The sequence below is a fragment of the Arvicanthis niloticus genome, chromosome 19 (assembly GCF_011762505.2).
Source record: "Arvicanthis niloticus isolate mArvNil1 chromosome 19, mArvNil1.pat.X, whole genome shotgun sequence".
Lineage (NCBI taxonomy): Eukaryota > Metazoa > Chordata > Mammalia > Rodentia > Muridae > Arvicanthis > Arvicanthis niloticus.
The window spans coordinates 30,148,850-30,162,721 of record NC_047676.1 but is presented as its reverse complement, the minus strand read 5'-3'; the positions used below and the strand labels follow the sequence as shown (position 1 = coordinate 30,162,721).

Sequence of the window (13,872 nt, the reverse complement as noted above, 5' to 3'; positions counted from 1 at the left end):
GAAAAGCAACGAACCCCTCTGGGTAGAGGATTTCAGATCTTGGAAGTGGGTCTCTATACCCTTTCTTCTCTCTTCTTCCTTCAGTCTAGACCATAAGTGGAAGCTTCGGCTAGCCATTGGTGGCCATGTGCATGAGTGAGGACTAGCTCTCTGTTATAAATCGATGGTATTCTAGACTAGTTGCTGACACTCTAGCCTATTCCAAGGGCAAAGGTGCTTTGTATTTAGACTTTGCCCAAAGCTGAGTGCATCATCAGCATTCTAATACGTGCCTACTGCTCTGTTTGGGAACGGCACAGATAACACTTTACCAAGAGCCATGGATACCACTTTACCAAGACAAAGGACTAAGGGAAGGCATACGAGTTAACTAACAGATGAGTATTCTTTGAATCAAAGTTCTGACTTTGAGTTCCAGTGTGTCCTGTGAATGGGGCGAGAGTGGTTTATTCTAGCTTTTGCAGAACCATCCCTCTTGCTGACAAAGAAAAAGGTAGCCTATAGTTTCGTGCAAATTGTTCTCATATCTTCTTTAAATTTTTTTCCTTTGGATTGTGACCCTGGAAATAAAATCAACTACAGTGAAAAGTGTCCCAGCGTCTATAATAGCAGAGTGTTAACTAATGAATGTAACAAGTGAAACAAGGTAGAGCCAACCATTGAACTAGGTACTTCTATGATTTGCTTATGAAATTCTCCTGACTCTCACAATAACTCTCAGGTGTGTGCTATCATCAGCAAGATTGTCTTCATTGATCTGAGGATAATGATTCAATCAGAAAAACACAAGCTCATGAATCAGATGACCAGCCTGAACTTACTCCACTGGTAAGCAGTGAAGCTGGGTTTTTGAGCCTCAGGAGTCAGGTTTTGTAGCATGTTCTTGTCAAACATGTCATCGCTACACTGCTGGGTCTATGATCTCAGCTATCACGTCATATAGATGACGAGGTCAGAGGTTGATGAAGGGAAGGGTAAAAAGAACAGAAAGCAAGTTCTTTAAAGTGCCCTGGTTACTAAATGTCATGGTTTGAATATGCTTGGCCCAGGGAGTGGCACTCTTTGGAGGTGTGGCCTTGTTGGAGTAGGTGTGTCACTGTGGGTGTGGGCTTTAAGACCCTCATCATAGTTGCCTGGAAGTCAGTCTTCTGTTAACAGCCTTCAGATGATGATCTAGAACTCTCAGCTCCTTCTGCACCATGCCTGTCTGCCTGCCTGGATGCTGTCATGTTCCCGCCTTGATGATAATGGACTGAACCTCTGAACCTATAAGCCAGCCCCAATCAAATGTTGTTATTATAAGACTTGCCATGGTCATGGCATCTGTTCACAGCAGTAAAACCCTAACTAAGACACTAAGTACCAATGAAATATAATTCAGGCTTATAAAAAAGCCCTGTGGGGTCAATACTGTTGCTGTCATTCCCATTTAGAATAGACACCATTGTCTACAGGAGAACTGGAATGTCAACTCAGCACTGCTAGGACCTATTTACTCAGATGCAACATGATGCTGTTTTTAAAAAATATATATATATGTATGTATGTATGTATGTATGTATTTATGTATTTATTTGTGTGTGTACATATGTGCTTTCATACATGGTATGCAGTATAGCACATGTCTGGAGGTCAGAGAACAACTTGCAGGAGCCTGTTTTCCCCTTCTACTCTGTGGATTCTGGAAAACCAAACTCAGGTTATCAGCCTTGGTAGCAAGCACCTTAGCCCACTGAGCCATCTGGCAGCCCCTTACATACTACACTTATACCAACATCAGCAGAAACAATGGCCTAGAGTCCTCACCAGCCACTGGGAGGAACAAGTGGGTCCTTCTTACCTCAGCCATTCCCTCTACAGCCTTCTGCTTGTCCACCTGTAAGATCCCGTTCTTCGCTGTGCGAGACACTCGTAGGTCATGCCACTGGCCTAGGGTGAGGGCATCCTCACTCCTGTCGAGAAAGATGTGGTGTTAACATTCTACATCCGCTTGACTGAACAAAGAAACCCAGCCAACTGGGACAGAATTGTTTTGGGTGTCTCTATGAGGGATTTCTGAGAGAGATATATCTTTGAATTGATGAACAGAGTGAAGAAGACAGCCTTCACCAAAGCAGATGGACATTATCCAACATTTCATGGGTTCAAACAGAATAAAAAGATGGGGAAAGCATGGAACTTCTCCCTTTGAATGGAGCTCAGACATCCATCTTAGCCCATACGTGGACAGTAGCATTACTCCTAGCTCTTGAGACACGTGCCAGAACTTACATCACAAGTATCCTGGTTCTTGGCCCTTTGGACTCAGAGACTTGTGCCATGGACACACCTATAGGCTTGGGCAGAAGTGCACCACAGACTTTTTCTTGGGTTCCAGCTTCCCTGTATAAAACTTCAAGGTGCCTCAGTCCCATAGTCATATGAGGCAGTCTCACCAGACAAATGTTTTTCTCCACCTCTGTCTATGTCCCCAATGGTTTTGTTTCTCTGGAGACTCTTAACATGAGTCGGCATTTTATAGGTGTGCACCACCATTTCATCAGTGTGGCTGTGATAAAATTGATGCCAGCCTTAGGCACCAGAAGAAGCAGTGTGAGGTTGCCTGCATCCCCAGATCTTCAGGTCACCCTTTTCTTTGAAAGGGTGATTCAAAGTGCAAGGTGATTATCACAAGGTGTCTTCTTTGCTAAACTTGACCTATATAAGTACTGTATGAATATACATATATACCTATATACATGTATACATATATACATATATGCACATATACACATACACACGTGTGTTGTATGTATGTGTATATATACATATATACATGAAGGATATATATATGTATGTATATATGTATATATACACATACACACAACACACACATATATATATGCATATATACATATATCCTTCATGAGTTACCTTTCAGGTTGCTGTGCTCAAATATGCAACATGAAGCAACTAAATGTATGGAGGGCTTATCTTGGCTTACAGTTTCAGAAAGGATATCAAGTCCTAGTGGAGATGGAGTAAATTATCTGTTCTCCCTCAATGAATGACTGTGACGTAGAAGAGTAAGCCAGATAACCCTTTTCCTCCCCGAGTTGTTTTTGATTGTCTTATTTAATCACAGTTGTAGAAAGCAAACTAGGGCACACAGCAAGCGTGTTTCCCAGATGATCCCATCTTGCCAGCAAGATCTTGTTTTGTTTTCAAAACAAGGTATCTCAACAGAAATCTGACTGAGTTGGAACTTGTCTTTGTATACCAGTCTGGCCTCCAACTCAGAGTAAAGCCTGCTTCTGTCTCTTGCATGCTAGGGTTACATACCTGCAACATCTGTCTTAGTGCCCCCAAAGATCATATATTAAAAACTTAATCCCCAATGCAACACTGAGAGTTGAGACCTTTGACAGGAGACTAATTAGGTAGTATTGTCATTGCTTCGTGGGTGGATGAACGTCATTATCACCCGGATTGGGTTGTTGAGTCTAGATTTCAGTCCCTTCCTTCCTGCACAGTCATGCAAACGTGTTCTCATACTCACAGCGCCCCCCCTTGGGGAAACAAGAGAAGAACCCTGTCAGGATGTGTGTCACTTGACCTTGGACTTCACAGGCTCCATAAATGTGAGACATAAGTTTCTGCTCTGTGTAGATTCTTCACGTTTCCAATAGGCTGTTAGAGCAACACCATCACAAGGAGAAGCAGATTGCATGTTTACTGGTGATTTCAGAAGGCTTAAAATGACCTTAAAAGCCCAGTTACTAAGTCAAGGTGGGAGCACTCGATGCTCAGATGTGACTTGCAGGAGTTTTGCGCATTGCCTTTCGGAGTGAGGTGCGCAGAAAGAACGTAATTATTGTATTTCTATCTCTGACAATGTCTAGCTCCTGGCCTTTACTGAACCTCTCAATTACTTTTTGGTCCTGTATCATCTTTAGAAAACTATGAAGAATACCAATGGCTTGATTATTAAAGGGTCAGCACCCCCTAATTTGATTCCTCTGCTCAGGCAAATGCTTTTGTGATTTGTCCTTAGCAATTAGAATTTAATCACCTTGGCTAAATCAATATGCAATAAAGAAACAAGCAGGCCTTTTTAAGTGGTCTATTTCCATAATGACTAACAGCACACCAGTCATGTTTCTGTCCTGCGGAGGTCACTGGCTGTCAATCCAATACCTTCTTCTGCACAATATATCGATCAAAGCCATCGAGAGCTCATTCCAATTGTCTTGATGTTTGAGTCAAGCCATAATGATTTTGACCACAATATCCTTTTCCTAAAATTAAAATGACTTGGCCAATTCCACAGTTTCCTACGGTGCAGGCTTTCCCCTAATTTTCTTAATTGAGTGGGGATTCTTTGAAACGGTTTTCAAAACAAATAACTTCCCAAGAGGCATGTGAAATACTACCAGAGACCCCTGCTGCCAGGTTGCATGAGACAGATGTGGGAAGGGAAGGACAATGGTGGTTTAATCTCTGGCAACCTTTGTCTTCTTTTCACTGAGGATCCAAGAATTCTTTCTCTAGTCACCTTCCCCAACAGGTAGGAAAAGGATACTCCATACTATAATAATAATAATAATAATAATAATAATAATAATAATAATAATAATAAAAAAAACAGAAAATAACCTAAAATAGTTCTGATTGAAAATTGGCATAAACTTATGAAATAAAAATGCTCAGAGCTTAGGATCTAGCTGCCAGTGACCCCAAAGTGGGATCTGCGGCTGCAGAGGCCGGTGGGAGTGTTCTGAAGCAGTGTTAGGCATGTCAGAATGTCCGTGCCTCCTGATCCTGAGGTCGCCCTTTACCTTGAAAAGGTGATTCAGAGTACAGGGTGATTATCACGGTGTCTTCCTCTCTAAACTTGACATATAGTTCTGAGTGAAATGCTTAGGCTGTTTTGCATAATCATATGTAAATTGAATCAATTAAATACCCACAAAAGTTGTCTGGAGATATCAGATGTTTTACATAACTAGAGGGACAAAAATGTTTGTCCCATCCCTTCCTTGGCGTGGGAGGTGTCAAGTGGTGAGGAAACTCAGCCACAAGGGCAAAAAAGAAAAAAAAATCCTTTGACAAACAGTGGAAACTTAATAGAGACAGCATTTCCCATCAGCCATGAAAATTGTCAGCAGTTTAAGGCAACGATTGTGGTAACATCTCCCTCCCCCACACACGCCTTCTAGAAATGACAGGCTAGCAAAATGAATAGCCACTAAGCTATAGCTGCAGTTTCCTTGGATATAACAACAGGCCAAGAGCCCACGCCAGGGTTTAAACAGAGCATCCAGGCACTTTGAAAAGACGCATTAGATGCACATAGCAGCACTGACCTCTGTATTAGCCTCGGGGCCCTTGAGCTTGAAAGTTAAAAGTAGTCTAAAAGAAGCATAGCGAGAGGCCAATGCTGTCAAACTGCCATCTACACATTTATGCTGATATCCATAGCCCTGGGTTGTTCTCAACACTGGTCAGATGTACTTCCTTTTGCAGTATGCAGTAGTCAAGGGAAAGATGCAAACGCAGTCAAAGTGTGAGGACATTGATTAGCCTAAACTGGACAACTGTATCATTCCCACCCATCCACCCCTGCTACAAGGCCTCAGGGATTAGTAAAGAAGAGATGGACAGACTGAGGGTAGGGAAGAGTGCTTCAGTGTGCTGTCTTCTAGATTCCATGCAGCTATGGCGAAAGTGAACTCCCAGCAGCTGTAGTTACCAGCACAAGACCGAGCCAGGCAAAGTTCTGGCAAAGCGATGGAGGATGACAACTAGGTTCCAAGCCTCATCAAGGAGCTAGTGGCAGTTGGTAGTTGTTGGAGGAGGGAAAACCACCCTCTCTGTAGGGTGTGAGCACTGGGAGGATTCCTGTGCTATAGTGGATCGTCTCCTACCCAAATGCTAACCGGAGGAGGGACCCATGGCTACAGCTGTATTATGTAGGGGAGGATGGCCTTGTTGGGCATAGGTGGTAGAGGAAGTCCTTGCTCCCATGAAGGCTGGATGCCGTGTGTGGGGGAATTCAAGAGTGGGGAGGAGGGGTGGGTGGGGGCACATCCTCATAGAAGCAGGAAGGGGGGAATGGGATAGGGAGTTTCTGGGTAGGGGGAAATGGGGAAAGGAATAACATCTGAAATGTAAATAAAATACCCAATAAAAATTAATCTAAGAAAAAGAAAGGAAAAAAAAAAAGATATAACGTTGGAAAGGAAATGTGTCCAACATATGCTTCTCTATGTAAGGTGGGGATGGGTTATTATAGCTTCCACAGGAAGCAAGGGTCATTTTCCATAAACGGAGGCTGGGAATTAATACCTGTTTGATAAGTATTTGGAGAAAGGAAGAAAAGTGGGAAGGAAGAAAGGAAGGTAGGAGAGAGAGAAAGAGAGAGAGAGAGAGAGAGAGAGAGAGAGAGAGAGAGAGAGAGAGAGAGAGAGAGAGAGAGAGAGAGAGAGATGTGGTCTGGTATACTGGCATAGTTTAGAAGCAGCACAGGCTTCCCCAGACACTGGCAGAGAGAAACAGGAAGAGGATGGTGGGCGGCCGATTAGTGGTCATAGTGGTGGCTGTGGGTTTGGAGGGGAGGAAGTTACACAAGGCCTTGGCCATCACCTGAGAACTCCAGTCCCAGAACCACAGTCGAAGCGGAATTCCACGTGGCCCGCAGCCATATTAATGGACAGGAAGTCCTTGCTGCCCGTGTCGTAGCTGTACAAAAGGACACCATCCCCTGAGTCTGGCCGAAAAGTGATCTCGAACTCAGTGAAAGAAAGATAGTGTTGAGGCTCCAGGGGCCAGGGTGTGGCAGCGTAGGACCTCAGGGACTCTCTGAACTGAGGGATGGTCAGGATAAATGCTGAAGAGACAAGCAGAGTGTTAGAGATCCCTGGGTACCTGAGACCGGCAAGTGGCCTGCATGGGGCTGGGCTTTTTCCCTCCTGGGCGGGGGAATTACCTACATCTCCTAGCTTCCCTGTGGGTACCAGGTGGTAGGGCTGACTTGCCAGTGTAGTGTGGGTGGATTATCATATGGTACCTCATATCTGGGCCCCAAAACTTCCTTCCTTCCCTGGTGCTCTCTCTCTCTCTTCTCCTGACATGACGTCTAGATAGATAAAAGACTCAGAGGGGGACTCATGGAGTGGACACTTTGCTCCCTTTGTGACTTTATGGAGCAGAATGACCCCTGACACTACTGACCTGAGGTGATGTAGCATGTGAACAAGAATCAACCCCTCCTATGTGAGGTCTCCACAAAACCAAGATGTCCCCAGCCAGCCCTGGCTCAGCTACACTCTTCCACTGACATGAGATTTGAGGAGATATCGAAAACATTTTCCCTTGTGGAGCATCTTAGTTTCAAGCCTGAATCATTCGTAGATAAAAACTGATTGCTTTTATAATCATAGTTCTAATTTTATTCTCTTTTGCTTTTACTTTTGAATTTGGGGAAAAAATAAAGCAGGTTCAAGCCTTCATGTTTTTCCCCCAAATCTTTAAAACTCTGAGTTATTATTCCCGAATGTTCATCTGTGCACATTGTACGTGGTTGTACATGTACATTACATGTACAACTATATATGCATACATGTGTATATTTGCATAATACAGCATAAAAAGACAGCATGAACCATCAGATCAGAGCAATGAAGTAAAAACAGGAGCTGATTGTCTTATCACATTATTGATTTGTGTTTATACTTTCCCAAAACTTTCTAGGAAACTGTTAGGTATTATAAAGAGCATGAACTTTTAGTACACTCAAGCCAGTCCTGTAAAAACTTTACCAGCGCAGGCTTTCTAAGTGCTACGGGAAGCCCAGAGGAACCAGCCCATGGTTGGTATATTAAAAGGAATATATCTGTGGTTAGCTTAAAACTTTGCTCTTCTGATATTTTCCCATCCCTCCCAGAAAGGCAACCTGGATCCCTGAAGGAAATACTGAACATTGCTAAATGAGCATGGACAGAGAGTCACATCCACACTCATCAATACACAGCCAGGGCCACCCTCTCACCGTCTTCACAGTGTCGACCTCTGAACCCAAGGGGACAGAGGCAGATGTAAGAGTCGGCCTTGATGGCTGCGCAGGTGCCCCCGTTGATGCAGGAGGCTTCATCACAGATCCCACTGCTGCACTCCCCTAAACAGAGATCACAGAGCCAGGTCACCAGGTGCCCACCCAGAGGTATACAGCTGACCCCAGCATCATGTAGGCCCCGCCCCCGTCCCTACTGTCCACGCATGCGTAATGGACCAGCTCCCAGAATTGGGGTACCCACTTCTTTGCTATCATCTTCTGTTGGCTTGTCCTCTGGAAGAGCTAAAGACTTTTCCAAACATGATGGACACAATAAATCAAAGGACATTTTGTAACTACCGGGGGGGGGGGGGGGAATGATGGAATTGTTCCTGCTTTTAATCCATCTCTACGGTTCCCGAAAGCAGGATGGATAGCGAGCACACACCCCACCCCTCCTTCTGCCTGCATACATACACACCCCAGAGTGTTTATGTTAGAAGTGTCCTGATTGCGTGACCTCAATTAGCTTAAGTGCTGCTGCCTCACTGGTTCAAAGCTCAGCCGTTCAGGCAAGCCTGGAAACAGCAGAGCTTCTGCTGAGCTCCCCCCGGACAGGAAGAGGAGGGGTCATGGTGCTTTGGCAAATGCTGTGGAACCCTGTTTCTCCTTCCATGGTTAACTTTAAGAAGGACAAAAGGTACCTCATAGTGACAAGTGCTTCAGGCTCATCTTCATGTCCCAGAATGTGAGTGTGTGTGTGTGTGTGTGTGAGAGAGAGAGAGAGAGAGAGAGAGAGAGAGAGAGAGAAAGACAGACAGAAAGAGACAAAAAGAGAGTTGTATGTTAGTATATGGGTTTGTGAGTCTGTGTGTATATGTGCTTATGAGTAAAAACATGTATGTATGTGTGAGAGAGTATGGAGGAGTGTGGATGTGTATATGTGAGAGTGTGTATATGAGTATATGTAAGTGTGAGAGAGTGTATGACAGAGTGTGTTAGTATGTGTGTGAAAATGTGTGTGAGGCAGTATGTGAGTCTGTGTTTGTGTAAGGAATGTGTGTGTGTGAGTGTGTGTGAGAGTGTGTGTGTGAGAAAGAGAGTGTGAGAGTATCTGTGAGTGTGTGTGTGTGAGAGAGAGAGCATGTTTGTGTTTGTGACAGAGTGTGTGTATGTGAAAGTGTGTTTGTATGTGTGAGAGAGTATATGTGTATGTACACTGTGTGTGAGAGCGTGTATATGTATGTATGTATGTATGTGAAAGAGTATGTGTGAGAGAGTTTGTGTGTGGCACAGAGAGTGTGTGTGTGACAGAGAGCATGTTTGTGTTTGTGTGTGACAGAGAATATGTGTGTGTGGGAGAGAGTGTGCTTGTGTATGTGAGACAGTACATATATATATATGTGTGTGTGTATGTGTGTATTTGTGTATACGTATATATGTATATATATGTATGTATACTGTGTGCATGAATATATGTGTGTTAGAAAGTATGTGTGTGTGTTTGAGAGAGTATATGCATGTGCATGCTCATACACACATGCGTTTGTATGCATGTATGTGTGTGTCTTTTTACTAAACAAGTAGAGTTTTCTAGAACTACTCTGGCACTGCCGTGCACATCATCTGTCATGGGAACACACAGACTTGCTCCAGCTCACTTTCCTCTGCTTGTCTCATCACAGTCCTTCCAGAAATGTGGGATGAGTGCAAAGCATCTTTTCCAGAGAGGAGGGGAAAGGGGGTATGCACCTGCCAGGGATATAAAGTCCAGCTGTGCTATTTGCCAGTGCTCTGCCACCACGGCATGATTTGGTAGCCAACTCTCCAGAGATGAACACCCCTCCCCCTTTATTGCCTGTGTTGCCATCTTTGGCATAATCTGCAAGTCCAATCCTATCTTTTCTGACCAGTAATGGTCACCTGCATCCCTGACTATAGATACTCCCAAGGAAAAGCTGGGCAGGGCAGTATGTCCAGTTTCCACATGGGACAAGAAGGACAACTTCAGGTGGCTAGAAGACTTAAAAGCCCACGGCTGGTGGACCACTCTGGTATGCCAGCCTCTGAGAATCCCAGCTGCTACACCAAGGCAAATAAAACAGTCTCTCTCTCTCTCTCTCTCTCTCTCTCTCTCTCTCTCTCTCTCTCTCTCTCTCTCTCTCTCTCTCTCTTGGTTTTTCGAGACAGGGTTTCTCTGTGTATCCCTGGCTGTCCTGGAACTCACTCTGTAGACCAGGCTGTCCTCAAACTCAGAAATCCGCCTGCCTCTGCCTCCCAAGTGCTGGGATTAAAGGTGTGCGCCACCACTGCCCGGCTCTCATCTCCTTTTGATACCAGTTCTGAAAACACAGATTATAGCCAGAATCCAGAGACACTGGCTTTGATCTTACAGCCAGACTTATGGGGCTGAGGGCCCAATGGTTCTGCTAGATCCAGAGGAGGACTGAAGTCCTTGGGGTATTTCACATCCACCTGGTGTTCAAATCTTTTTTCTAACAATGTAACTTTTTTGAGAGGAGGGACTAGAAATGGGATAGGAAAGGCAGGTGGGTGCTTCTCTCAGGGGTCCCACGGGACTGCTCAGTTAAAGTCATTAAAGTCCCTGATGAGGGAGAGAAAGAAATATGAGAGAAAGAGAGAGAGAAAGAGAGAGAAGTGGGGAAGGGAGGGAGGGAGGGAGGGAGGGAGGGAGGGAGGGAGGGAGGGAGGGAGGGAGGGGAAATCCCATGGGGAAGGTGAGTGGGGGACCAGAGGGGCAACAGTAGCAGAAATAGAGATTGTGAAGAATCAGAAAGATAGGGAGAAAGCTTTATTATGGAGTCTGGGGGTGGCGGTGCAGAGCAGCTGGCTCACAGAGTGAAGACCCAACTCTCAAAATGACTGACTTTGGAAATAAGACCTCTAACATTACATGAGATCATAAGAGTGGGATACTCTAATCTTGTCTGTCTAATATCCTTAGGAGAGAGATCTGGACACCTGAGAGACAATGGGTTATGCACACTCAGCAAAGACTGACCATGTGTGGAGGAAGTGAGAAGACAGTCATTTACAAACCAAGGAGAAAGGCCTAGGAGAAACCAACTCAGCACTTCCAACCACAGCCAGTCCCTGAAGGGAATGACCCATCCTTTCTGAGGCTGATTCTTGTTCTGTAAAACACTCCCCCAACTCTGCAGTCGGTCAGGAGAAGTTACCTTCCTCTGCAAGCCCCCAACACTCACCTATGTATTGGCTGTAATAACATTTTTTTTTTCCTTCTAAAATTAAGGTAAAAAGAAGCATGGGACATTATGGTCAAGAATTAGATTTTTTTTCCCCCTGGGACTAGAGAGATGGCTTAGTGGCTAAGAGTACCTGTTGATCTTGCAAAGGACCCAGGTTCCATTACCTGCATCCACATGGAGGCTCAAAACTGCCTGTAACTCCATTTCCAGAAGATTCATGCCATCTTTTGGCTTCAGGGGGCACCAGGCACACCAGCGGTGCACATACATGCATGTACACAGACATGGATGCATCAGAAGGAAAGAGCACAGTGAAGGCTACTCTGTTCGTCGAGCTTAGGCTATGATGGTGGCAAGGCACAGCACGTTTGGCCTCAAGATGGATGTGACCATGGAGTGTAAAGACTTCAAGTTTATCACTCCTGAACCCCTGTGTGAACCAGTTGTCCTACAACTCACCCAGACCAGAAAGGAACCTTCAGGTTCAGTCTAGCCCCAGGGTACTCACCAACGTCAGCTCCATTGAGGGCTTTTCCCAGTGGCCAGGGCCTCATGTCAATCTTCTTTCCATTAACAGCAAGTGACTGCACACAGCCTTGGAAGCCACGGTTTGTCCCTGTTGCTCTGACTAGCCAGTAAGCACTAGGAGCACCACCGAGGTATAGAGGTGTCCGGAAGGTAATTTTACTGTACTGGCCCTTTAAGAGAAATGAAAACTTTATCTCATTTTAAAAATAGAAAGTAAAAAAAAAAAACCAACACACAACAGGTTGTGGTGTGGGGTATGGCTAAGATGTAGGTTAAAAACTTTAGGGACTCCTATATCTGGATTTGTTTTTAAGACATGGCCCTACTAGGTAAAGAAATCCATAGTTATTGACTAGCAGAGTCAACTCACTGACTCCTTAGAGGGTTGAGCTTCCAGAAGCAGTGGTTTTGGAATGGCTAGAAAGGAAGGAAGAAGGTTACATTCAAGCCAATCTAGCAGGCTCCAGAGCAGGCTGGCATCCAAAATCAGCAATGCTCTGTCCAGTCTTCACACCAATCTACTGTGTATCTTGGATGGGTCACAGGGGCTATTCTGTGCATCTGAAGGTTGGCATGTGTAGGTGAATATCTGCCTGAACATCTGCCCTTTCACAGTCTCCAGCCCCAGCCACTGTCACACTAAATACTGCAAGAGAAACTGTTGTCAGGAAATATCCAACAAGTTGTATTACAAAATATCTTGAAATTTGCTTATGGGTATAATTGTATAATTCCTTTTTTTAAAAAAAAAATTTTTTTTTTTAAGTGTTGCCTTGAGTCAGGAAGCTTCTAAACCAAGGCCAAACCAATAGTCGGAAGTACAAATTTGGAGGTTAGAAGATACAGAGCTGAATGTGAAGGTAAGAGAAAAATAAGATCACGTTGGTTGGTCTGGTTTTAGAACATGGGTATTTCATTCATCTAGATTAAATGGTAACCATGAGAGCTGGGGGGAGGCGCAGCCCCAGTCCCTGGCTTTCATCTGCATGTACCCTTAGAGTGGTTGCTTCCAGCAAGTAGGAATCCAATCACTGTTCGTTCTGTTCCAATGATCAGATAAGATCTGTAAGTGGAAGGCCGGACTGCTCAGTACTTTAGAGGGTTTAATGGTTCTTAAGTCGCTTCCACCACACGAACCAAACGCTCCCTTGGCCTGCTCTGTTCAGATTCTCAGAAGCCAATTCTGGATCCTTTTCTCACTGTTCTCTTCTGGTATGTTTTCCCATCCAGGGCCACCACACAGAGCCTAAAGCTCAATACTTTTTTTCCCTGGGCCATCAATGTGTGAAGAGGGAGAGTTTTCGGACTTTGGCTTTTCCTTCTCTGGAGCCTGCTTTGACTGCCCATGCATGTGAATGGCCTAGGTTCCCCAATGGCTGCCTTTCACACTTTTGGGTGGCTTTGAGGCATAATGTTATTCCCTAGCTCTCAGGGGACTAGATGGAATCCATACTAGGAAAGATTGTGCTGGATTCCCAGCCTTGCTCATACCTTCTTCGACCCTGTCCAACTTCTCTTCTCCAATATTTGTCTCCCCAGAGAGTACTTTCTAAAAACATCCTGTGCATAGGACCTCACCTTGAGCCTGTTTCTGGGGAACCAGCTTAAAATAGAATTTTCTGTCTCTTGGCAGTTATTAAACAGGTCCCAGATGATGGCCTGCTCACACTTGCTGTGCTTGCAAAGTCCCAGGAATACAGAGGCGGACTTCACCCACACCAGCCTCAAAATCACCTGCTGTTTTGCAGTTAATACTTATATTTGATGATAAAGTCACTGAATAGTGGGATTGGGAAAATATAAAACCTCATATAATGAGGGTTCCCACTAGCTACTGGATTCTATCCATAGCTCTCTCAGTGGCTTACATATACTTGCATATTATACTTGCATGACTTACATATTAAATATATGACTACCTCTGGGACAGGGACCCATTGCTGAGACAGTCTCTCACACCTGATATACACCCCAAGGCTCCCCTAGAAGGCTTATCCTTCTTCCCCATGCCTCTTTCTTTGGCCTATGTAAAAGACATTGCCATCCTCCTGACAGCTCTGTTGAGTCAGCCCCTCACTGACA

At 44.7% G+C, this 13,872-nt stretch overlaps 1 protein-coding gene across 3 annotated transcripts in view; it reads right to left on the bottom strand.

Annotated features, from left to right (window-relative positions):
• Egflam (EGF like, fibronectin type III and laminin G domains) overlaps nucleotides 1-13,872 on the bottom strand; it is a 182,754-nt gene that overhangs the window by 28,244 nt on the left and 140,638 nt on the right. For all 3 annotated transcript variants that reach the window (XM_034523297.2, XM_034523299.2, XM_034523300.2), the window contains 4 exons: nucleotides 11,771-11,960; nucleotides 8,030-8,155; nucleotides 6,625-6,868; nucleotides 1,841-1,952 (listed from right to left, as the gene is read on the bottom strand). In XM_034523297.2, the coding sequence (XP_034379188.1) occupies nucleotides 1,841-1,952; nucleotides 6,625-6,868; nucleotides 8,030-8,155; nucleotides 11,771-11,960 (672 nt within the window). The remainder of the gene's footprint in view (nucleotides 1-1,840; nucleotides 1,953-6,624; nucleotides 6,869-8,029; nucleotides 8,156-11,770; nucleotides 11,961-13,872) is intronic.